The sequence below is a fragment of the Anopheles arabiensis genome, chromosome 3, assembly GCF_016920715.1.
Source record: "Anopheles arabiensis isolate DONGOLA chromosome 3, AaraD3, whole genome shotgun sequence".
Classification (NCBI taxonomy): domain Eukaryota; kingdom Metazoa; phylum Arthropoda; class Insecta; order Diptera; family Culicidae; genus Anopheles; species Anopheles arabiensis.
In genome coordinates this window covers 87,735,554-87,762,670 of record NC_053518.1, presented here as the reverse complement: position 1 = coordinate 87,762,670, position 27,117 = coordinate 87,735,554, and the positions used below count along the sequence as shown (strand labels likewise).

The 27,117-nt window shown below is 43.5% G+C and overlaps 1 protein-coding gene across 8 annotated transcripts in view; it reads right to left on the bottom strand.

The window, feature by feature from the left end:
- LOC120901826 (ankyrin repeat and ELMO domain-containing protein D) overlaps window positions 1–27,117 on the bottom strand; it is a 67,997-nt gene that overhangs the window by 7,319 nt on the left and 33,561 nt on the right. For 6 of the 8 annotated variants that reach the window (XM_040310122.1, XM_040310121.1, XM_040310127.1 and 3 more), the window contains 3 exons: window positions 2,950–3,086; window positions 1,016–1,268; window positions 665–921 (listed from right to left, as the gene is read on the bottom strand). In XM_040310122.1, the coding sequence (XP_040166056.1) occupies window positions 665–921; window positions 1,016–1,268; window positions 2,950–3,086 (647 nt within the window). Of the gene's footprint in view, window positions 1–664; window positions 922–1,015; window positions 1,269–2,949; window positions 3,087–7,515; window positions 7,702–23,558; window positions 24,445–27,117 lie in introns of those variants that run through there. The other 2 variants (XM_040310128.1, XM_040310129.1) reach the window with 2 other exon arrangements.

Sequence of the window (27,117 nt, the reverse complement as noted above, 5' to 3'; positions counted from 1 at the left end):
CCATGAAACACTGGAATTCCCAGTAATGCTACACCTGATGTATGTCCTAGACATTATTACACCGAACCACTGAATATTCTGGTCGATGGGACACTGACTAAGGCTTCTCAAATTACGATAAAGTAACAAAAGAGATTAAAAGTATATTTTGGACTCAATAACTGACCAACGCCATTCGAATACCTTTGAAGAATGACGAGTTGGTTGCGCCATGGTCACGCATCACACGTCATGTCCTAACATTAATTTCCAACAGCAGGCAAGTGCTAAGAATTTCACCAAGCAACCTAAACGTACTTATGTCAAGAGTTTTAATAAGAATATTTAATAACAACTTTGACAAGGGGAAACATTCCACAGGATAATCAAACGGGCTTTTATCCTTTCGATCCAGTCCCGTAGCGGCAAAATAGGAAGGAAGGAAGAATACATTAGTCCTTCGAGGGTCGTGACCGGAACGTGATGACCGGACGTGATTGGTCTGTAATTCAATTCCAACACACCGTTGCATCCTTTTTGACCTGATCGTGCGGAAGTGGTGGTACGGTTAACCGGCGAGCCTCACCAAACAAGGTAGAGATCCTGCAGAGATGTACAGCCGAGGAGGGAACGGAGGAGCGAGATACGTTTGGAAGTTCGTAAAAAGGGCCGGTTTGCGACATACCTTGTAGACACTAATGATATACCCGGTGGAGGGCGTTTGGCCCTTCTTCACGCTGCCGATCTCGTTCGGGGCGAGCGCTAGCGGTGGCCGGCAGATGGACGCCACCTCACTGTACAGGTCGAGCGTGTGGGCTGCGGTGTAGCGCGTGTTTTTCGGCTCAAACTTGGACAGCGAAGCGCCGCGCACACCCGTGTAGAACATGGCGGGATCGGTTTGGGTGGTGTTTATCACATAGTAAGCGATGAAGGGAAATTCGGCTGCAAGAAAAAAAAAGGAAAAAATAAATAATGTTGAATAGAAAGGGTGCGTGCGGTTTTTGGAAGGAGCTTCGCATTTCTGCCACACACTCACCGGAACTTCGCTCCATGTTGGCGAGCAGCATTCCGCCGACGGCATTGTTGCCCTGCTGGACCTCGTTCAGCAGCTCGGACGCGACGGCACGCTGCTTCATGAGCGGGTGGGCTAGGGGCGACTCCAGCAGTGGATCGATCGGTTCCAGCGGGCTCATTAGGTGGGCTAGGATGCAGATCTTTGGATCGGACACCTCGAGCACGCTGAGCGGCCCGACCTGGGACGGGTCGGCCGTTTCCGGCGTCGGTAGTTGCTGTAGGAAAGGGACAACAGGTAAAACATCGCCTCCTCGAAACGGGGACTAGGCAGTACATTTGGAGGGAATTCGGCGAACAAATTTGTGGGCATTTATGGCAACGACACTCGTGGGCAGGAAATGGAACATTTTAATTAAAATATCTCATGGCACAACTTTCCAGTGAATGTTTGAGTGTGTGTGTGTGTGTGTGTGGGGGGGGGGGGAAGGGGAGGAACTTTAATGGGTTAATAAATGTACACATTTCTTTCTCGGAAAGATTTACATGCTTTTCGAGTGTAGTGCTGCGTGTTGGGATGGTGTGTGGCACGTTGTTATTGGGGCTTGTTGTCTTCTTTTTCCCCAGTTTCTACATAATTGATGTTGGTTTAGGGTTATGGAAGTTAGGCAAGCTCACGCTTGGGCAGATTGGTGGAGTTGAAAACTGTCCCTTTTGGTCGGAGGAATAACACACTGAGTTTGCAACGGTGCCATGGGACTATTATTGTAGACGGTTAGAGTATTGTTCTTTTTAATAGAGGCTTTGCGCATGAAACGATACTTGCCTACATTTTGAAATAAACTAGGTCTTTAACGGAATGCAAATGAAATGCTGACGCTAATTAGCAATTGATATTCCATTTATAATTTGAAAATAGTGTTGAAAAAAGGGAGGAACCTTAACCAACATTGGGCTCTTTTCCGTTTTTAGATCGAAGACTGGAATTTCAGCCTGTCAACTGTTTGGATTGTAGAGCAGTTTTCGAGCAGGTATCAATGTGGGTATAATGTACAGGTGGGCTTATCCCAAGGTGTAAGTATTTAGCAGGTTGATTTTTATCGCTTCTACTCCTGAATGAAGATTTTAAGAGTGTTTTGTGTATTCCTCAAGCTACCAGAAAGCCTGTTTGAGCAAAACAGTTTCACATGCTCAAAACATGCTTTGAGACTACCTTGAGAGAAATGAAAACGCCACCTTGTTTTGCCATTTTTTCGAGCAGGTACTAGAATCTAATTCTAGCTTTGAGGCTAAAATAATCTAAGCTGAAAATCGCAGGTTAGTTTTTTCCAACTGTCAAACTCCATATCAAAAGACTGATTAGAATCGTGAAGGGACCCATTATTAGGATTACCATAAAGTGCCTACAAGACTTACTACATTATCCTTATTCGGGATAATTTGTATGAATAAATGGGAAAGTTACGTTTTGATAGAAGTTCAGTAAGCATTTTTGCATTAAAGAATTATCTTTTCATCAGCTAAAGATATTTTTTGTCTGCTTAGAATTTGTTGAAATTCCTATATGATTCACTTATGCTTTCGTTCATTTTAGAGAGGCAAATAATGTATGTAAAATGAAAGGTCCATCTTTTAGAGACTGAAGCTTAAAGAGAGACTTCAAAACACCTTATAATAAATGTCTAACGCGATTTTAATACGACACCATGGCTTGAGTATCTTCTATGCGATTATTTAAATCCTTTTGAAAAGCTATAAAAACGAAAATGTTTTGATATAATAATTCAAGCCCTTTTGCAACATGAGCCAAATCATTATCTTTTTTTTTTGTTGCTATAAGAAATCCACTAACCACGTGGAGCAAGCAGGCAACAATAGAAGTACCGGTACGAGAATGCAAAAACAAGCAGGACTGGAAAATAGATTATCCCCTCATGAATGGTTCACATGCACACTTACCGGAATTCCTGCCGGCAGGAAGCGGTCCAGGCTGTGGACCGGAATGATGAAGCAGTCCTTATCCAGCGTTGCCAGCGAGATCGGTTCACTGCGGGAGCTGACGAACCCACCGCTGCCCGGCTGCCCGCCGAAGCTTACTGTGCCGCGCGTTGGTCCGCAAATGGTCCGAAAGTTTATTTGCGGAGGAGAGTTTTGTTTTTTGGGGTTTACCACCCAGAACGACACCAGGTGTGAAATGAATTCATTCAGATCGGAGCAGCCACAACCGCCGGGAGGAGGGAAGGAAGAAAAGAAAATGGATCGTTAGAACATGTGAAAACGGCGACGGTAGCACGGCAGAAACTAGCAAACCGGAAAATGTTTCCAATTCAAGTCAGCAACACGGAAATGAAACAAAACACAAAAGATACAATAAGAACAGTAAAAACAATAAACAAACAAACATACACACTCAGTCTATATTCATATTCATAGAGTAGATATTCATAGAGTAATTCATAGAGCGGCACGGTTTGCAAACAAGAAGCAAAAAACAAAAACGAAAACAAAATCAAACAAAAAAACAACAAAGCTCATCTGCACACCCCCTCTGAAAAGCCCATAGCAATAAATCAAGCAAAACCAGGCAGGTGCTGGTTTGGTTAGAGAGCGAGCGAGAGAGGGAGAGAAGAATGTGGAACCGAAAATAAGCATCCGGTTGCCGTTTCGATTATCTCGAATGCACAATAATAATTCACTGGAAACTGGAGAAGGTAAATTCGGCAAGGGGAGCGCAGAAGGATTGTTGTTTCGTGGCCTTCGCCGTGTATGGAAGCTGATACAGCGTAACTCCACTGAAAGCTTCTAGTAGTTCTGCGTTGAGACAGGATTAGCAAAGGCAGAAGCACAGCTGCGGCCGTCTAAGGTTGTCGGGAAGCCAATTTAAGATTAATCGTACACTGATAATATTGCACCGGCGAGTGATGCAGTGTTTGTTTGGATATTATTGCTTTTTTATAGCTTGGAGCGATTTACAATTTAAAGCGAAGCTTAGATCTTTTATTATGAATTTCATGAGAAACAAATGAGTACACAAGTTGCATCAGTTGCATTACAAAGCGTGATATATTATTGAATGTATTAAATGATGTGTATGTAACAAATAATTGAGCTTTAAATTAGGTAAAAATGAACACGCTTTTTAAAAAATGTGTATGTTGTCTAAACGTCCAGAATCATGTGGATGAGATATAAACAACAGTCTATGGATTTAGACCCACTTGAACACTCCCAAAAATCAATTATCATAGTTATATACAGATTCAGTGCATCGTAAAAAAAACAGCCGAACATATTTGGAGTAAATTTCCCATGCACGCAAAAGGTAAAAAGCGTGCACTATTCCATTAGCTTCCCTCGTCCTACAAATCAGATTATTAATTTAGATCAGTAGAGTACAGGAACGATCACGACACCGAATGATACGCTCCACTAGAACTATCAACATCAAAGCGAGCGAATATCGAACGCCGCCCCGTCCCCCAAAGCCCATCGTTCCGATTCTGTCTCCACCGTGTCTACTGGGTGCATGATGGTACGAGGAAGCGAATGCACCTGTGTCGTCCGTACTCCTGCAGTATGGATCGGCCTCGCTGACCTCGAAAAATCATTCCCATTCCGGTCACGGCAGGATGGTGCAGCTGTGTGCAGGGGTAAACGGGGAAGCAGCTAAAGCGAAACAAAAACAAAGCACCAAATAGCCTTACCAAGCGGAAGCAAAGGCTTGATAGTAGTACACTTATACACTTATCTCTCCGCTGGGGGAAGTGGGAGTGATTTTGTTATTTAGAAAAGCAGGGAAAAAATACAACAGAAACAAATGTTTCTCGGTCGCCTCGAACCTAATAAAATAAAAAGTGACGGGCAACAATCTCGGCTTGAGCGTCGGGCGAAGGTATGGCGCGTTGCATTTTTCATTGCAAACGATTCGTTTGTAACATTGCCCCAAACTTTGGATGCAGCCTTTCGCGTTGAACATTAAGTGCAGTGCAGAAAAGAGCCCAAAAGGGGAAGAAGAGCTCCCCCCACCGGGCAAAACAAAATCAAAAGAGGGTCGAACCGCTCCGTGTGCAATGGTAGCACGGCTTCTAAGCGGGTCTCGGCCTCGGTTCGTTCGGGTTCCCCGGTCGAACACGTGCGAAAAGTAGTTTAAGTTTGGTCAACATAACAACGTCGTCATTCGGCGAAGGGCGCGCACACACAGGTGCAGTGATAGCGATAGAGATAAAAGAGACAACACTTTCCGCATCAAAGTGTGGTTGAGCAATCGGTCGAAAAAAACCACCGCCGCGCGCTGAAGCGAGATAGAATGAACGAAAGGACAAAAAAAAAAACCAAAGGCCTAACACACACACTCTTGGGCTCGAAGGTCTAAATTTTTAATGTCGCTGTTGGTGAGTGTGCCCGGCGTGTTGGAGTAGGCACTGTGTGTGTGTGTGTGGCTGTATTGTGCGGCTTTTGGATGGTTGTTTGTGCATTATTTTACACCCTCCCTTTGCCACTTTGCCCTCTGGTGTCGTCCAGCATGCTGCAGCTACACATATATGCTATATATGAAAGCATATGCTTACCGAGCTTTTGTTTAAATTTTGTTCAAACAAAGCGTTCGGGAGAGAGAGAGTGTGTGTGTGTGTGCGTGCCTGAAGCTTCGCTGTTAAATTGCTCTAATATTTGTGCTAAAGAAACGCGCACAAACAAACGTACGGAAGTAGGACATAAACGTTATGTTTGAAAGAGTATTTGTTGTTCGAAAAATTAATTATTTTGCTGCCTTGAAGAGTGTTCGACGTCTTCAACGAGGCGAGCAAAAATCAAACCTGACAAGCTATTTTGGAATAAATACTTGAAAACTGTCGTTCGATATTCTATCTGCAATTGTAACCATTTACTCAAACGTATTTCCATTTGAATTTAAAAGTATGTTTGGCATTATCCTGTGCAATTTTAGTGCAAACCATTATAACTTCCAGTACTTTACGATGTATTGTAATAGAATGTAACTCAAAAAGGCTTTGAGGCTTTCACAAACATGAAAACCTCTGACCGAAAATTAGCGATAAGCTTGGTTTTTATGTTCCTAAACATCTTAAGCAGGTGATTAATCGTAAAGCGTTTCCTATCAAGTATTTCGTTCGTTGCGCTAACCATTCCGCTCTAGCGGAGGTCGTCCTTAAATCGCTTCCTTCTTTTCGTTTGACATGGTTTATCATGGTGTTGTGTCATTGTTATTGACATTGTTTGTATGGCGTGTCTATTTCAAAATAAAAGAACTGCAACATAATTATTTTCAATCCTGAATATTTCCACCCTCCATCCTGAGCCGGAAAGTTCACCCTAGCTACGAGGTGACGGTCCATATGAGGGTTAAACCCATGACGGATATGTTATTATGTCGTACGATTTGCCAACTGTACGACGGGACTTTTGAAATCCACGGATATACATCGTTGGGTCTTTTGAAGAACCTAATTACAAGAGTAAAGAGACTTTAACTGTAATTGGGGGCAAGTTCCCATCGAATGGGTATGTCATTCGTCGGATGACATCGGACGACACATTATTTTAGTTCATTTACACAGACAAACGAAGCGTGGTAGAAGATGCCAAGATGGCGTGAAAATGTTCGTCGTTGAGATCGGCAATGACATTTGGAACATTAAGGCACTAAATGTAGTAGCGCCTGATAAGTAAGAGTGGTAGACGATCTGGCCCGTTTGGGGAAACGTATGTACAGTGTCTATTTCCGGTATGTTCCAAAAATAATAGCAAGCAAACGATGGACTGATGCTATCTTATCACGCATCGTGTCACACGAGCGCCGCATTCATCGACTAATGTACAACATTAATAAACAATGTTCGGCAAGACATTCCGTCCGTCCGTCGCCGCTTACGGATCCTCTCAGGTGTACATCGTCAGCACTAATCAAGCGTATGGTGTGGCCTCGCCGACACACGCACAACCCTTAATAAATGGACCAACTTTCAGCTGGACAAAAGGTGGAAAAGTGTGTTAGCTTTGGATTTGTCACACATGGGGGAAACGCACAGCGCACACAGTAATGCAGAAACAAACAAGCCGGCAAGCAGAGGAGGAACCGTGCGGAAGCAGTGATGGATGATGCCAATGCGGCCAACAAAAGCGGTTGATGATAAAGAGGAAGCTGCTGCTAATCTTTGCGGTGATCTCTTAGTCGCGTGATAACGTTACGAGCACGGAGACGAAAGCGACGGCGGGGGAGCTATTATTTCGCAATGCAGGCGTGTCATTTATCACGTACTTATTTCGTCTAACCAGCCACACTTGAGCGAACTTATGACCGACCATGCACTTCCATCCACACAAGGCTACCGTGTTAGTACGGGGTCCGGTTTGTCACAAGTGCCAGTTTAAAGGGGGGAAAAGAGGAGCCGCAAATGTGTGTGCGTGTGTGCGGGTAAATCGTGTAAAATAATTAATTGCTTTTGAGTTGCCCTTTGGCTTTCCGGGGCCTGGGAGCGGGAGTTAGCATTCAAAATCGGTTCAAACCTTGCCTGGCAGTGGGCACCGCCTCGGGCACCCGTCGGTTAGCGGCAATTGGGCCCCATTTCATCATAGACGCGGAGGGTCTACGGACTACTAGCGGTTGCATTGGTGCATCCATGTCAGAGTACGTGGTGGTGGGTGGCGTTTGTGGGGGTAAGGTAAAGCCCGAAATGGGCGTGCAGCGAAGCTCTGGAAGAACATAATATGGGAGGGAAAATGTCGGTTGGTTCTGGGCGCGTCTCCGGTTGTTTCGGGCATAAAATTTGGGGTTTTTGTACATAATTATTAGATTTTTGGGTAGGTGTGTGTGTGGATTTTGTGTTTTGTGTTTGGTAGTGGGGAAGGCTTCGAAATCTGTTCTGCAAACTGATTCAGACACTGTACAAGGACGAGAGTGTAAAGGTTAACAGTTTAGTTATGCTTAGTGAACAGGATATGGGTTGAGATGAAAATCTAGTTACATTTTGGTGTATTACAGTACTGCTTTATGTACATTTTGGAAGTTTTTGTTTGCTGTGATCGTAACATTTGCTTTTTCTTCATTTTTTATTATTCTTTAACCTAAAAGAGAAATTGTACAATAAGATTATGCGGTAGGATATATCTTGAAATCATACGAAAGGTAAATCCCATATACAAACACTGCCTGTATCCTTACTATTGATTGCCAACCATTTGCCAGTATTGCAAGCACCACGAGCGAGGTAAAACAATGCATGTACGTACGGCTGGGCTATGTAATTTAATGCACCGGTACTATTATCGTTACTGAGCCATTCCTGCGCGTTCCTTCCCATCGGTGTTCCAATTAATCAAAGTGCCTTTTTCCGGCCGGATATCCGATCGGTGGCAGGTTCGTGTGAGTTACGTCGTTATTAAATTAAGAAACTGTTGGGTTTATTCCCGTGTAGTACACGTACGCCGGAATTGATTACCAGTTGAGAAACAACTCAATACAATGTAGAAAGTTTAATAATGCGTCTCTTGGGGGGAAAGTTTTTTTTGTTTTCCTTGCTATGACCTATTCTAGAAATCATACTTAAAATGCTTACTCTCTCTGGAATTTTGCGTTTTAATTTTTTTGTTCGAACAAAATGCACTATACACATGATGCACTAGAATCTACTCAACCCATTCCATTAGTGGCGATGTAATGCGCTCTTCGCTGGCACAACAGCAGCTATTAGGACTTTTTAATTGGATTGCATATTTTTTCTTATTTACGCCACTTCTCGAACAACACTCTGTGGTGGAGGAGGTATGCATTTAATCACTCTATAGCTCCATACCGACCTTGCGTGCCGGATGTATCGCATGTAAGGCTTAACAATTGCGCCATTCAGAAAATGGAGGTGGTGTTTGAAATAAATTTAACCTGTAGCCATGTGTTTAATGAAATTTGATTGTGTCTCCACGTTTTACAAGCAACATTAAAATGCACTGTTCACACTTACTTCCACACGTGGTAAGGTATGGTTATTGCCTCCTGTTGCGAGTTTGCATTTGCATTTCGCATTAAAAGAGAGGCGATGGGAAATATTAAACTGATTGCACCGTAACGACTCCTCGGGTAAAAGTGCTGCATCAACAACGGATGTGGTTGTAAACTGATGTTATCGCTGCTAATGTGTGGCAAATAAATCATAACAACTACAGGTACAGCGGGAAATATGGGGGGAAATGGGGCCGATTTTAGATTAAATTGCCTACCGCGGGTATGCGATGGAGGCGCCTGGTAGTTGACGTTTTGTGGCGGTGAAAAGCAATTTGTAGTTCAAATCGGACCACCCAGTAGGGCTGGCTTAATTTATGCAGCATTATGTTTGATGTTTTAATCTGACTTTTATCCAGCTCATGATCAAAATGAGTCTTTGATTCGGAAATTTCCATTGGAGCAATTTTAATTGAACTCATTTTTCCCTCTCTATAAATAGCAAACGGATTCCAATCACCGAGTCAAAGCAAAGCAAACAACTATATTTCAACATCATACCGGTTTTGCCTGCATTCTAATCTTTAGCATTTTATTTTAATTACTACCTACCCAAACAGCGGTAAAAAATCAATCGCACAAGGGGTACATTGGAAACGGGAAATTGAGCTACATTGCTGTGCCGATGTTTCGCTTTTTGCTTGCGCTTGCTGCTGCTGTCTAATACCACTACCCTGACTACCGAGCTACCACGCTACACAGACAGGCACAGGCAGGCAGGCAGCACATGCGGCAACAAGTGCACGAGTCTGCAATGAAAGCACGTGTCCGGCCATTCCTTGGCGCAATATGCATAGCTGCACGGATTTTGCTGCTTCCATTTCGCATTATTTTGCTGAGTTTACTTTTTTTACTACGTTTTTGCGCTCACTCTTTCACTCTTCGTGCACTAGCCCGCCCATTTTCTTCCGTGCGGAGTGGAAAAGATAGTAAAACGTGCCTTGAAATTGCGGAAGTCATGCCACTAAGTTTTGCATCGTAAAACATCCTGCGTGCAACACACACACACACTCACACCATCTCCAGTTAGGTTGCTTTATTTCATTCGATCGGGGCAGAGGCAGTGCAGTAGCGCTGTCGAGAGAAAGGAAGGAAGAGGGACAAGACAGGAGAGAGAAAGAAAAGAATGGGAAAACAGAACTGGGGGGCAGAGGATTAGATGGCAGTGAACGTGATAGGGATGATTAAGATTGGAAGCGGTACGATTTATAATGAGCAGAGTATTGAATGACCCGGATACGATGATGAGAACGATGCCAGGGGAGGTCCGTGTACGATAAAGTATGCTTCTGCAGCAAAATAGACTTGCAGTGTTAGATGAAACTTAATAAAAAATGGTTTTTTATGTGTGATTTTATAGCTTATTCATAGGAATCAGTGTATAATCTCAACACATGTCAGCAAATGATAGTTTAAAAATCAAGCTTTGTACGTTGTTCGGTTACAAATCCCTTACAACAGAACTGTCGCATGTTCCCATTCTTTTTACCATCGTTCTTTTATGTTGAAGATTTCACAAACGTATAAACTCAATGAAACGATAAAATTTCCAATTAAAATGAAGACATAAAGTGACACAAACTGACTGCTGGTACCGATTGGCTGGAGAAAGAGGGAGAGAGAGAGAGACATTTTGTTTTAAGTCTGCCTCTGTTCGCGCTAATCTTGATGAGCATCAAAACGCGTCGTCCCAAAATTCGACACATTAATCTTTGCTCCTTAGAATCGGCTCTTGCCTTTTCGGTGGCGAGAGTGGGCGATGACTTGCTGCTTTATACCGTTTTGCCATAAAATTTAAGCAACCGAGTGGCGTTTTTCGCATTTGAAATCCGCACACTGCCGTCCGTTCGCGTGACACGATCTTGATTAAATAAGTTGCCGCCTCGGGGGAATTGCGAGCCGAATACGAAACACCGACGCGCCGCTAATGAACCGAAAGAAACACAAATCCGATGCGTCGAGGGGAACGACGAACCCGTGTGCTCTGTCAAGGGAGCCGGCGGTGTAACGTTCGACCGTACGCTACGATTATGGTTGGCCACCAAAGTCGACCAGGCAGATCAATCATACCGCTCCCCGCGATGCGCTCGGTACGTGCAGACCGGTGACACGCAAAATTCCCTAACGTATGGAACAGTGAAGGGGCATGAACATTTCACCCGACTGGTTTCAACGAACGGATTCCTCTGTTGCTCGTCAAAGCTGTAAACGACGAAGGTGTGTGGTGTGGTCAACGTTTTGTTGGTTTATGGAGTTTTGGTGTTTTGGAAGGTTGGAATTACTGTATGAAAGGTTCGGGATCACCTACAATCCTTTGCTCGAGTACACATAAAGTACTCGGAAGCAGAGATTGTGTGTCTGTGCTCTGGTTCACAGGCGGTATGAAGTCATTAATTTCGGCGATATTTTATTACCATTGTCAGTGGTCAACGGTACAAACAGTGTGGAATGAAACACAAACGCAAGGTAAGAAAGCCATTCGGTGACGCTACCGGCCGACTCGGACACGACACGAGTCTGCCGCCAGGAGACAGAAAAACAGACTGAAAAAAAAACGAGAACGGCCGTCATAAATCAATCGTTTACGTTCATAAATATGAAGGTTTGGATGAACGAAAACGAACAAAAAAAAAAACGGGTTGAAGAGTGTTTTTTTTCTCTTCAGTTTACGTGTGGATGTGTGTAGCACGCACTCGAAAAATGTTTGTAAAAAGCGTGCAGGAAACACTATAAAATTTTGACGGCTGTGATCGTAAAAAAATCACTCGAGCAGGACACCACGCGTAGCTTTTTTTTTGTTTTCATTTGAAAATGTACGAACTTTTGCCCGTGCTGTGAGCACACAGTCTCTCCTTTTTTCGTTGCCGGTTAATGCGAGAATGGTTTGGAGGGCGAAATGGATACGCGTGCGTGTGTGTGTGTTTTATATTTTTCCTTTCCTTTTTAGATCAGATAAAATTTATTGTTTGAGTGGTGTACGGTTGGCCCCAGATTTGGGACCTTTTTTGGGACTACTGGAAGCTTATATGCCGTTTGGTAGGCCAATAAAATGTCGCAAATGTTTCATTTCGATATCGAATATTATTTTGTTGATATAGGAAATGCGCGTAGAATGAGGGATATGCAATGGATTTGATTTTAAATTTCCTAATCGCTTTCAATATTTTCTACTTAAGCGAAAAACCCTTTCCTCTTTGTCACAGCAGAGTGCCAAAGCAATCCTTTCAAGTGATTGGGCCAAACTGACGAGGGGATATGGTATACGATGTTGATATTACCATTGCAAGACAGTTTAATCAATTTTCTGCCATGTGTGTACAAGTTTCAATCCTTTTATAAATTTCTGAAACTATGTTTACTGAGAGTATTTAACAAATTCCTTTCTAGCATTGAATGCACCTTGCTCAAGTACAGCCGTGTACTGCTTAGAGCATACAGGCAGACTAATACATTGATCCATAAAAAATCATAAACCATGTTTGTATCATTTACCAGTATCATGCACTAGCCTGCGTGACCGTGAAATAGAAATGTCACTGAAACATTCATAACGCGATCGATCGTGGCACGGGAGAGCCCTTTGTCCAAGGCCCCTTTGTCCCATACCCAATGATAATGGTTGGAGGTCAGATGAAGCGTAGAAACGATAAGGTTTACTCCGGCTACAATACTCCCAATGCTCCCCAAATGGGTTCCCTCGCTACCAATCATGCTGTGCCGTTGTTCCAATAATTAAACCATCGATGAAGTACCTCATTGAAGGTCAGTGTTCCATTGTAGGAGAGTGAGTAGTGGTACGGTTATGCTTTTGCTAGTATTGGTTCCACACAACAGCTCATTTATGAACCAGAATTGTCATCGTCCGGAAAGCGCGACGTAAGCGGAACCGGTCGTGTGGTGCTGGTACGCTGCTTGTCTAACAAATTTAGCCGATAGCCGATCTCACCGAGCAACGACAGCGACGAACGAGAGGTACCGTAGTTGTTTGGCTAATGTTAAAATATTCTATCCCTTCTCAAATCTCCCACCCCAACTCGGTTTGGAACGGTCCCAAAAAATGGAGAAAAAACCCTCCCCAAGAGTGTTACCAACCGACCGAGATATTGGGAGCTGAAACAAATTTGAATGGGCTGGAAAAAAAGAAAAGAAAATGCACACCATGGCCCTTCCCTCAACTCTAGCTGTACCACCAACCCCTCCTCCCGTGTGGTGCGCATCCATCTCAACCCCATACGACGGTGACAAAATTGTGTCAGGCGAGAAAAACACGATCTTTCCGTTACCGGAGACACGGTCCACCAGAGCAGGGCAGAGGCTGTGATGGGTGTGATGACGTACATGTTTACACACTCCATGACACCGTGTACTTGACGACAGGTGGTATATGCCAGGGTTGTCGATGGCGGTTGATACCCGCGCTATATTTGGGCGATGTTTGGAGCATAAAATTGAAGAATGTCAATAATGCGCCCGTGCGTGTGAGAAATAATAGAGACATGTTTTTGAGATCCTTATGTACATTATTATGTTTACTTCGAGATCACGCTTCATTGCGATGTCGTAAGCAAAGTCAAACTCAATTAGTAGGTTGTGTGTTTCATCAAACTGTTATGGTTTTTTTGTTTGCTGCTTCTTCGTAGATAGCACATCTGTCCAGCTTGGAACCGCAACGTCAGTGACAAATTATGACAGTAAGAGTGCCAACTGTGTGCCAACCTGACCCGGCGTGTCCAAAGGTCACGCCGGATGCTCCGGGTAGCCGAAACGGTACGTCAAAGGCAGCATCATCCGTTCGCTTGATTTTCCATCTTTCCCGGCTGGGGGCGAAGTCGGCTGTCTAGGTGTGTGTGTGTGTGCTGTCAGGTCAAGATTTATTGTGACAACTGAAGGGTGACAATCGTTTGTTGTACGCTAGCATAGAGCAACTGCGTGCGTGCAAGAGAGCGGGAGAGTCTGAGTAGAACGCTAGAGTACAATCCCGGTGCGGTTGATTGTGGTTTTGGTCTTGGTTTGGGCCGGGCCGATTAAGGCACGACTGGGGGGGGGGGGCGGAGCAGGGGGCCTAATTTTGGGATGGGCCGGTACCGGTGATTAGGCTTGTGAAACTTTTGACACTCAGACATCCATTTAGATCGCGAGCACCAAACGAGCGGATAAGAAAGGCAAGGTTTCGCAATTTGACGTGAATGGACGCTTCATTGAGGGGACGGTCGGTTGTGGTGTGCGTCCTGAGGTTTGAGAAATGGTGTGCGAATTATGCGTGCCTCAAACCCTTTCCGACAAAGGTTAATCATCTAGCAAAACGGCTGTTCGCACTATCAAAACAGTAATTTGTCAATTAGGGCACGGGGCCGTAGATGAATCAGAATTTAGTTTCAAATGTCATAACAAGGATTGGTTGGCATCAGAAATGGTATTTTGTGGAGGTGTTATTGTTGGTGGGAAGGGGGATTTTGATGAGAAATGAGAAACAGCTTCAACATAGCTATGTCCATCACCGTAGTTGAAACGGTCGAATAATTGCAAGACTAAAAATCAACATTTCTTGTCCTATCCTATAAGTCTGTGAAGCATATAAGGAGAAAATACAGAATTAAATGACAATATTTGCAGTTTAATGGTTCGATTTTGATGAGTATGAGATCACTCAAGACTTATTTTCAACAAGAAAAGAGCTACAGAATCGGTTGAAAGTATCTTAAATCTACTTTATTTAGTTTTTTTAGTGAATGAAAGAGTTTATATATTCCCTTAAATTAATGCTTGAATAGATGCAGATTTTCTCGAATAGCCGCACCGGTTGTTGTCATTTTTTAATGACATATAAAATTTAACAAATTCACAGTCAGAAACCATTTCAGCAACTACACTCTCTTCAAACTAATCAATATTGAACCCAGCTCAATTCGCAGCAAATGGAACCTTATTGTCGCTTACTGTCGCTTTATACCTTCTGGCGCAATGTAATTTTGTCCGAATGGCTGAATTAAAACAGAAGCTCGTTTTCATTCCAATATCTGTATTCTCCAACACCCTTGGATATCTGGCCATAAAGTAGATCGTTTTTGTGCTGGCACGAAAAAAGTACCACCAACTGGAGGCTGAAAGAATGTAGTGCTCGAAAAAGCAGAATGTGGCTAGTTGCATGGGGTTTTTTTTTGCTATTCAAATTCCCTTTTCTAGTATAACATTCCACAGCGAAACATTTAATGTCCACCGGCTCTTTGCCAGCTCACCGGCAAGTGGCAAGACACCGCAGCGAACAAGAAAACTGGTCCGAATTGAAAATAGTGTCGCTGGAGCTAACTGGAAATGAATGGAAACGATAATTCCATTGTCAAACTTTAATGAACCGTTCGCATCGAGTGGTGGTAGTGTCGGAGCAAAGAAGCGCAGAGACGGTTTGGAGACACAAAAAATGCGATGGAAAAACGATAAATGTGAGCAACAATGGTGTAGCGAAAGGAGCGCAATGGTAATGGTAGCTTTACACGGCGACGGTTCGTTGAGCAATCATTTCATCCGTTAGTCGTAAGAATAGTTCCCTGGTGCTGATAAGTACTGCCCGACAAGACAATTGGCGAACAGATTGTGTAGTTTTATCAACGGCATATCGCAAAATGGTCGATCGCCGTTTTCACCGCAGTACGAAACCGCAGTGCAAATGACAGCTGTCATCGATAGTAGACAACCACTGATGAGTAGCGTTGCGGTCGGACGGGTCGGGCGATTCTCCCATCGCCGGACCCTATTCAATCGCTCTGAAGTTACCCGAAACCTGAAACCACTTCATCTGCTTTCGGCAACGGTGAAAGCACAGCGTAAATATTGTTTTCAAAACACAAACGGGAAGATCGTAGGCTGCCTCGGTTTCGGTGCGACCCATACGACCCAGCCCAGTAGGAGGGTGAAGCTGGGTCGAATGGGTACGGTTCCTGTCGCGCGTTTGACAGGTGATACAGGACTGCGCTGAAGTGTGACGGGATATAGCGCGCACGGATGGGTTTGACAGGATCGCCGCGGCCAGCGTATTTGTTTTGCTTGCCGCGGTGCTTCGTTACGCGGTGCTGCCACGGGGTATTCAATCGACATTCGGGATATATTTTTGACGTGACGTTGATGGAGCTTCTCTGGTAGGGCTTTGGATCTGGTGGTTGGAGGGATTATGTAAAAATCCAAAGGTGAAAACGAGGCAAATTAATCATTCTTAACACTGTTTCGTGAAATCAGCACATGCCCATGCCAGTGTGATATTGATTCATTGTACTGAGCTCCCTTTTAGCATGATAGCTTGTCTATCTGAGCTTATTTTATTGTATTTTATAATATACGCAGCCATACTCAGCTCGCTCAGTTCGTCTATTTTAACTGAACTGAACGACATTTCTTTTATTCCGTTATATCTTTCTATATTCTCTGTCATGTTAGCCACATTTTTGAGCGATATCCAGTGCTGAAAATGTCATGAGAGTCACGAGATAATCGCCACCGAAAACAATTAATATCTCCGTTGCAGCTTACAGTTCATTGCTGATACTCAATGAAAGTGCGTCATGACATGCTGAAGGCAACGTGCGAGTGATTGAGTCAAATCCGATGCCCTGACTGACAAGATGAGCTTGCGCAAGCATCATCACGATTTTTTCTGGCTTGGTTGGTCAGTGTTGGTCACCAACACTCATGACTGAAACAAAGTTCAAATCAGCTCACGTACACAACTGAGATGATCCGAGATGAGACTCAAACAGTTGGTGGACCAATATATTATATGTATATTATTATACATTATATGCTTGGTGACATTTTGTTTAGCACCCAACTCCTGGTCACTCACTTAGTCACGACATTTTCTGTCGGTGATAATCACGACATTCTTGGAATATACCTGGCGACCACACGCCAATAAAATGAGCATGCTCTCTCGCTCTGTCTGCTTTGATTGTCTGTCGGGTCAAACAGAGCGAGAAAACGTGCTCATATCTCGCAAGACTAGCGTGATGATCACCGACAGGAAATGTCGCTACCAAGTGTCTGACCAAGAGTTGGTTGCACAAAATGTCACCAAGCATGTGATGGTCGCTCCAGCTGTTTGAGTCTCACCTCAGATCATGACAGTAGAGCTCTTGATGTTGAAATTATTTTGTTTCAGTTTGAATTTGTCATGATTATGTCAGAGATATGTTGCAGAACTGATCACAGTAAAAAAGTCATGACAAAGTGATTGACCAAGCGTTGGTTGCTTAAATGTCAGCAACCATGTATTGGACACACCAACTTTTTCAGCATCACCTCTGATTTTGACAATAGAGTACGTGACGCTGACGTCTCTCTTATTCTAATCAGCTGAGTTCTTTTATTCGTCCGTACGCTCGTTTGTTCTCTGTTTGCTTGAACGAATGAACTAAAATTAAACTAAATTAAAATTGTTCATCATCACCTGCAAAATCTGAACGAACTAATTTTACAGACATCATTAAAATAGATAATACGGTAGCTACTATTTGTGGAGATGATTTAACAAGTGCAATAAGCAGAGCCCAACATTTATCTTACAAAACTTTCATCCAAGATAAACAAAACAACACTTCGCATGACCATATGGCTCCGTCTTCCTCTCGTCATCTAACCTGTTTCGCCTAACTGAGGTTGAGACGAAGCAGCTGACTTCCGAAAATAATCTTCTTAAGGAAATGATTTCTTCTGCCTTGTATGTGGAAGGCTTCTTGAAGATTGCGTAGAAATTATAGCCAGCCAGAAGATGAAGCTAACACCAACACAACGCACACACACACACGCCGGAAGTTTCAAAAGTGTGCACAAAAAGCACACATTGCTCCATAAAACCTTACTCCGCGAATGAAGGAGAAAAAACTCCCAAAACCGCTCGGCACAAAAATCATGCACACCGTCGTACCGTGGTGTGCTGCCGTTTTACAAAATGATGAAAGTTTCGTCCGCAACGCGTTCCACGCGATTGTGAATGATAAACGGGCTATATTTTCGGTGAAGATGCAAAGATGGGCATCGTCGTTTCGGTTTTTTTTTTGCATGAACGTGGGGTAATAATGGTGTCCGGAGTACCAGCGATGCCAGCTATGCCAAGCATCGGGTGTTTGCGTTTAATAATCATTCTTACGAATAAGACAACAAACAAAGTTTTGGTTTTTTCTTTCCTTCGTCGGAAGGAAAGCCTGTTTGCTGCGAAGGCAGCGACATAAACACGGCGAAAGAACTGGTAAAGGTTCAGCGTGCCGAGGACTGGACGGGTTGATGGAGAGGAAAGATGTGCTGGCGGTGTCTACCGCTGGCGTCTAAACGGCTAACGCAAGTTTTTCTTCCCATCGGTATGCCGAATGGTTGTGTTTTTGTTGTTGCTAAAGGGATTTTGTTGTCTTTTTTCCTACCACTGCTACCGTTGTTGCTAACCCGATGTGGTCGTACCAAAGGAAGAGGAACACCTTTCCCGGTTCGGTAAAAGCGACTTTGTGTGGTGGAGCAAAACTTTCGGTAGGATAATCACCGCCCAAAGCACGGAGACAGGAAGAGACGCAAATCACATGCCTGCATGTAACACTTAGTTTCGCACTTGACTTTGTACACTGCCTGCCTTTGGGGTGGCGGCCTGTCACGGGGAGGTGTATGTCACTCTTAAGCGAACGGGAGACTCATTTTGGCAAGCCGAAAAACGTGCAATCTGCTTGTGACAGTTACGGTGGGCAGGGACCAACCGCTGTCACGAATGTCCGCGTACCGCCGCTTATCAGCCAGACATGATGGAGGTCTTGTTGATTTTCTCGCCCGAGGTTATACAAATAAAAAAGAAGGAAGAAACGCGAAAACGGCTCGGGAACAAACCCACACACCGTTGAGAGTTGGGACAAATTTTAACCACCACCAGGAAAACACCCACCCCGGGGTTTTCCATCGCACGCAGCGTGGTTCAAAAACGATGAACGTAAATTTATCCACTCGTCTAACGAGACTGGTGCTGGTGCCATTTTCGAGTACCTGGCTACTTACCGTGCGGAAAGCACGGCGCTGTTGAGCGAACCTGTGGGCCTAAGAAATCCACCAAGAACAACTACGCCGTAGACGTGACAGCAGTATGTGTGTGTGTGAGTGGGTGCGTTTTTTTGCTGCCGTCGCTACGATTTGCAACGATAAAGTGAAGTTGTGCGGCAGCAGTTTTGTCGCGGTTGAGAAGTCTATGCCAAAACACGACGTACAAGTTGTCGTTCACGGTTGCTTGAAGCTACACGTGCAGCTTAGTCGCAGGACGTGGGTGGCTTTTTTTCCTCCCCCCCTATGGGAATTTCGAGTGTGGCTTTGAGTGCGCGTGGGGAAGGTAAAATTATCCACCTTGATCTTCTTAACCATATTGTCGAGGGTGTGGAAAGTCTTTTACCGGGCCGTCGTAGCATGTTTGAGCGAGTCAGGCGAGCGATTTGTGTGAGCGGTAGATTGAATTCCTGATAATTGATTAAAAGCTTTGACGGGAGCTAAATGTGGATTATTGTTTTTTTTTTAACAAAAACACCTGTTAGTTAGTTAAATTATTTCATTATTCAAGAGACATATCATACGTCGAAATACTAAGGATCAAAACAAATGGTAATATTATCACTGAACTACCGTATTCAAACTATATATTTTTGATTTTGGAGCCTCATTGCAATCCTTTAAAAACCGCCGTCAAAACGAGTTATTAAGTAAGTTGATCTATCCATTTATTTTAATCTTAGATTAGATTAAAAACTTACAATTAGATTCTTCTTCTTTGGCTCAACAACCAATGTCGGTCAAGGCCTGCCTGTACCCACTTGTGGGCTTGGCTTTCAGTGACTAATTGATTCCCCCCATAGCAGGATAGTCAGTCCTACGTATGGCGGCGCGGTCTATTTGGGGATTGAACCCATAACGGGCATGTTGTTAAGTCGTACGAGTTGACGACTGTACTACGAGACCAGCTCAATCAGATTAAAGTAGATTAAACAATTATAATTACAATTACAATTTACGTACTTCAGGAATGTTTTGTCAAACGAAACTTTGTATTACTAGACACTTTCTACATGGATTCAGTTCAACAAATAAAAAATTGTTACTGATTGTTGTCTGCATTGACTTGACTTTGAATGGTTTGTATACGTCAATGTTTTCTAATACTATACAATTTATCCAAATCCTAATATTATTGAACTATCAGGAATAACTTTGAAAGCTTATATTTCTCTTCAGTCTTTTGAAATGATAATTTTCTTAGTATAAGATTGTCTGCTTTTTGTACACATTTTTGCTTTATTATTTGTGATGATGCCTTTTCAATGATTTAATGTATAATTTTAAAGTTTTAGTATAATTTATTATTAAATAAACAGTGTATAAAATCCTAGCTCTAACCACATCAATGTCCTGCGAAGAAAAAGGAAAGTATACCGCATAGCAGTCTAATACATTTTTCCGATTCTTCATCGCAACAAGACCAGCTCTATGCTAACGCTGTTAAGCCATTAAAAAGAAGATCATCTCTCCAACAACCTGTTTCGATGGTTTCTCGAGCCAAAGCAAGAAGAAGTGAAAAAAATCCCATTCTGTACGACAAATGGCTCCAATAAAATGACTCATTACCAAGATTTATCTAAAGCCAAAAGGGGGCAGGATATGTTTCGAGTGTGGAAGAAGAAAAAAACACATGCACACTAAAACGATGATGCAGCTGCCCGGCTCGGCTATGAAAGTGATTTTTGCGAGCTCTTTCGATGTTTTGGCTTTTACGTTTTCAACGCGCGGTCGTTTGCCGTGTGCCGTGGTTCATGCCAGGCACAAGGCGTCTTTTGGCGTTAATGACTTGCAAATTGTTTCCGGTGGCCGTTTCATCCCATCTCAGCTGTACGTGTGCACCATTTTATATGATGCCTAGCGACGGCCTCCCGTCGTCCCCGGTTGTCTCGATTAATACCTATTTTCACTGCACCATACCCCCCCCCCCCCACCGTTTTCTCAATCAGAGCTAATCGACGGCGAGGTGTTCGTCGAGCAATTTTTATGAATGATTGAAATTATAAATAGAGCATATAAAATATGGCTGCAGGGCAGAAAATGAGCAAATCGAAACGAAAAAAAAACCTACAACAAATCTACATTTATTAGTGCCGCCCACTAACATGCCACTTTTCTTCGAACGCTCTAACCCACTTTCGTAGTAATGGTGAGCGATAATTCATGGTGCTTAATTTATATATATTTCCCCCCCCTCCGGTACTGCTTTCGATTTTTCGTCCACTGGTTTCAGTGTCTTTTCTTAGTTTTTATATGTGTGTGTGAGGTAAAAAAGGTCGTCACGAGAGGTTTTTTTTATTCTTTGAAGCGTCTGACATGCGAAAAAAACACGAATGGCAGTGTTGGGAACGAAATATAATGCTAATTCGACCACATCTGTTTACATAACCTAGAAACTGAGAGTAGAAATCCATCGGCAAGCGGCAAGGTGAACATTCTCACTCAGACGTACGTTTCGTCCGTTCGTCTGAAGCATTGGGGGGTTTTTTGTACTCTCGCAACTCGCACTTCAATCGCTGCTTTTCGCCTCGCACTCCCCGCTAACCGACACGGAACAGTGTCATGAGCTTGACACAGGCGGAAATGTGATTCTGAGTCTATGTACGCCGGCCGATAATAGACTCAATCACAAACTGTGAAGGATATGGCATACGGGTTGTCTCGCGTAGGCAAGATGGAAACAAGTAACGCATAAACCATACCCGGGGCAAAAACGGGTACCAACCAACCTACACACCCGTCTCCGGTTGAAGTAGCGAATATCGGGGACGTCAATTGACGCTCGGTGCAAGAGCAATACATGTCCCGGAACGACAGCAACAGGGATGTGGTTTGTACAAAAAAAAAGGAATAAAGGGAGCAAACGGGAAATGGTTTACGATTTCCATCGCTCGTGCAGGACGGAACGGAACGGGAACCTGCGTGTACCAGCTGCGAACAGATGTTTCGTATCGATGAGAAATGTGTTGAATTTCATTTCAAACCGACGGCGATCCGGGAACGATCTACCGAGTGTTGATGATTTGCAGGTGTCTGTGTTTTGAGTATTGGGGGGACGAATATATATGAGCACGAATGACAAAAAACTGGACGGTTAAAGAACAGGAGAAGAATTCCGTAGGAACATCGATAAAAGAAGCTTAGTTGGAGTGAGTCATTTATACGATTTTATTGAGCTTATTAAAGCTTTCTTTGTTTCAAAGAGTATTAAACTGTTGTACGAAACAAAACAAATTCAATCAAAACAATCGGACCTCCCTTGGGCTAATTAGAGACGGCAAAAGTGTGAAGAGAAAACACATAAAATGCTACAAAATAAGTGCGGAAAGGAAGTAGAAGATGAAAATGAATCGAAAGGATATAAAGCACTAAAAGAAAAAATAAAAAAAAAGAAAAAGAAAACGTGTGCATACAGCATAAATGGAGCAAAAAGTGTATTGGATGTGACACAAAAAGAAGAAGGAAAAAAAACCCGAAACGGAACGCAAATTTCACACCACAGAGAGGTTTCGTTTCGTGTGAGTGTTGGTGATTCGTGCGTGCTGCTTTTTTTTAAAAATTCTCGTACACACATATATATATTTTGCTTATTGCTTCGATTTTTTCGGTTTGACAAAATGCCAGAGAGAGAGCGCACAAAATTACATTTATTTTTAAAAAAGTCACAGTGAGGAAACACAGACGGGTAGGAACGGAACGGTGGAAGAAAATATGGGATAAAACACGGTATCGTGAAAAGAAGAAAAAAAAAAAACGGACCAACAAGGAAAGAGAAGCAGGAGAAGGGGGGGGGGGGCGGGAGAAATCCAATAGCGTCAATGGTGACAAACGGATTTGGATCCGAAGTTCGATCGTGCTCTATGTGTTTGTGTGTGTGTGCACGCGAGCATAATTTTAGTTCAATTGGATGGAGGGAGAGCAGAAAAACGAAACCTGGTCCACCTCTCCCAGGGCAAGCCGTTGGGATATTTTTCGATCGTTCGAACACGCGTTTGAAGTTGGTAGCAAATATATGAATATTAACAGACAAAGAGAGAGAGTGAGAGGGAGAGCTAGTTGTTGGAGGGGAAGAAAAATCGATTAATAGGGCAATCTGAACCGAATCATTAATTAGCATGTGTTTGACTTCTTAATGAACGGACAGAAGTAACGAGCTTTTTTCTTGTTGAGCAGCTCAAAACTTATTTATAGCTGGACTAGTTTTGCTGCTTAATTTTTCATAACCGACTTTACAAGACGTTGGGAATGCTTGAAAATACTTCTGAAAATACAATCATAATTGTAAATAAAATAGAAATGCTCAAATAGTTGCAAAATACTGCAACCGTTCCATTTGCTATTGGATTTTGGACAGCAGGAAACGGTCAAAGATACTGGGATTTTTGGGAAAATGGAAAAAAAATGGTAGAAATCAGGAAGATGGACATGTTTATGTGTGTTGTTGTATCAACTATTAGCTATGGGAGCAACAAAGAACAACCATCACAATAGCAACCTTCATTGTCCTGCTTGACGTGTGCCGGCGAGAAGAAGATGTGCGTTCGGTAGTGGTACTCGTCCGAGCCGGCCCCACCGTAGCTGTCGCGCGTCTTGCGCTGATGCCGGCCGGTCATCTTACTCTTCGATCCACCGCCCCCAGCGCGACCTCCGCCCTCGCGCATGTTTTTCCGGAACATCAGATTCATGTTGTGCGTGTGTGTTTTTTCCTCCTTTTTTATACACAGGTTGATTAGATGCTTTTGCAGAATTCTGCCCGGTGGATTGTTGCGGTGAATTTTACAGCGAGCAGAAGAGAACTCAAACACTACACTGAGACTCAGATTTTGAATTGTTGGCAAACTATTTTGTTGTTAAATATATTTTTTTACAATTCACACGATCACTAATCACTTCAACGATTCGTTTTGAACAGCACGGGTAAGCTCACAATTATATGCACCACAGCGCACCGATTCAACACGTTTCTTGTACATAAATAAACGACACTTGCGGCCATAAGAAACGCAAATAAACTAGCAGTGAAAAACGTGCCGACACTCGCGTCACTTATCACGCTTCATCAACGGCTGAGAATAGAAGATCAAGAACAAGAACGAACCACCACCCTTTTGTCTACAGCGTAAAGGTCAGGCCCTTTGCATGCAAATGCAACACACGAAAGACGTCAGCAGCAGATGCAACCTGTTGGACGGTGTGTGTGTGTCTGCGTATTGGGCAATCTTCGTCTGCCACGGGAAAGGCCAAAGCGTACGGAGTGGCCCCGGCCGTAAGGTCACAGTATCGCGGAATAATTTAGAAGCGCAACGCACACGCACGCTGCTGTGATCTTTCGCCCAAATCGTCGTCGGCTGCGACTCGTACGCACACAGAAACTCTACTGAGCGCGATCGGCGCCAGATCGGTCGATCGGTCCTCACAAGTGGTTGGTTGTTTTGCTGGCAGTGCGAGAACAGTGCTCCGTGTTTTCTCCCGCGTTTTCTGGTGCTTCTTGCGCATCAGGTGGGTGGGATATTATGAGCGCATGAGTGCGTGGGTGGGATCGAGACACCGAGAGCTCTCTCTCTCTCTCTCTTGTTCTCGTCGTAAATATTGAGGGATCAGTGAAGAAATGGACAAGGAAAGAGGCAGTTGGGTGTTACGATTATGTCTATTTGGTTTTATGAGATGTTTCGTTTGTTAAACCAAAAAGTTGTGCAATTTATAACGTTTAACTTCACCTCACTAAATAAACACTAATTGCAGCTTGTGAAATGGGGCAAATATTGAATATCATAGATAATTTTACTTGTAGATAATACTTGTACACCCACTTTTAATATAATTCAACCATACCAATGTTGAATAACATCATCAGGTCTCACTTTAGATCTCCCTGGTGAGCGCGCGAATTCTCTCACGACAATTTCCCTGTGTCGTTCTAATTTTGTCCGAAAAGTATGTAACTTCTTCCCCAGTGTGTTCGTGACCCTCAGCGGGCAGTAAATAAAAATTTATAAATATGCACAACACACTAATACCAGCGTCTGACATTAGCGTGAACATTTGTGACAAACCGTACCACCGCCCAGACCGCGTGGCTCGCAGTTTCGCTCCGTCCGAATGTTTTGCGTTGCCTTACCGAATGCTGGTGGTGCTTGACAAGTACAACGCGATACCTGCTGCGCGATCACCTTCACTAAGAAACGTTTAGAAGACACTTAACAGACGCAGTATAAGTTGCTGGAGAGTGTATTATAATTTAACTAGGCTCATAGTTTGCATCGAAAGGTGCAGCGGGACTCCGTGGAACCATCTCGCCAAGGGAACTGCAGCAAGGGATAGATCTATGAAATTAGACACCCATCTGCTATAAATAGTCCCGCAAATAGTCCACTGAGAGGAAGTCCACGGAAGGAGGAAGAGGAGGTTTGTTTTGGTCGGATGTTTGTTTGCGATGGAAATTAGATCCGACAACTCGTTTCCACCGCGCGCCCCGGTGTCCGGTGTACGTGCGCGCGGTCTGCTGCGGTAAAACATGATTTCGGTTGCTCCTTGAAGCGCTCGTGTCGTGTTTGCCGGCACGGGTTGTAATCGGAAGCACGGCCGGAAGCTGTTCGCTCGTAGCATATTCCGGTGTAGTGACATCCGTGGGGCGGTTGGCATGGAGGAGTAGAATGGCATCAAGTGGTGGAAACCTCCCGATGATGTTTTGGAGATTAGTCATTTGCTGTCGAGCCGAAGCTCCGGTGGGAAATCTTAGACATGAATGTTGATTGGTTTCGTGAGCTCCCAGTTTCGAGATGAAAAATAAAAAAACCACGAGCGGTGGTGATAATGTTTTCCGGAGCGGATTGGCTGTTGGAAGTTGCTAGAGAAAAGTGTGCGCCATTCGTCGCGAGGGAATTAGATGGCAATTATTTTAGATTAAATTGATGAGTCCGATGACTTCTGTTGGGAATTGAGCGTTGATAACCAATGCAGAGCTGGCTACTGTTTGCGGTAATTAATCTTTTTAGGTTTTTTGTCTTGCATATTTATAGACAAAGATTGAAAAGGAAAAGATATATGGTGTACATATTTCATTCCCAGAATATTCCAAAAATGTATTGAAAGTTCCTTAAAGCTGCTGTTGTTTTTGAATTGTTTAATAGAATTTGGAATATTCTACCGGCTTATTCGAAAATGTTCAGTGGTTTCATATTGTTTTTGCCATCAATTATCATACAGACTACTCTCACATTCGCCAATTCATATTAGAAAACTACCATGTTTAGCATAGGTGTCCTACGGTGTCCTTAGTCTGATGTTTTACAAACTGCAGGTAAACCTGAAGTGTAAATTTAATCATGTGTCCTTGTTCCAAACATCAAACCTCTTGAAACAGTCTTTATAGAAGGTAAATAGACTGTAATGATGTGTAGCAGCTGCTACCATCTGCAACGGTAGTGAGGTAGTGAACACTATAGAACATTTCAAACAGTTCACTGTGGAAGAACAAGAGCCACATGAAGGAGGAGAAACAAAAACCTCCAATCAAAGGGTGTATAATCTTCTACACGAGGCTCTCAGCTGGAGTGTCCTCGAAAAGGAGTGTGTGTGGTACAACGAACCGTTAGCCGCTGGAATCTTGCCAGCTTGTAACGAGCGGACGTACAGCACCGGGCAACAACATTAGTGTCTGCTGTCGCAATCAACAATTTGTTCGGTAATGTAATATCGCTGCTATGTTTTATCTTTCCAGTGCATCTGCATGAGTCCATCGTTCTTGCTCCACAGCATATAAATTGCAGCACGAATGAATATTTAAACTCGTGCAAAGCTAATCGAATCGATTCATGTGATTTTGTGGATGCAGTGTGAGAGCTGTCTGCCATGGTTGCTAAAGGTGTCAGGGATCACAAATTAATCCTTCTGCAACGTCACTGTCGGATCGTTCATTCAAATGAGCACGGTTTAATGTGCTGTATCGTACCGAAACGGCATACTCTCTCTTTAGCTCTAGCCGAGCTCACCACCACCGTTCAGCATGGTATCGTGAAAGCTGCTTCTCATTACAGCCGCACGGGGTTTGGCGT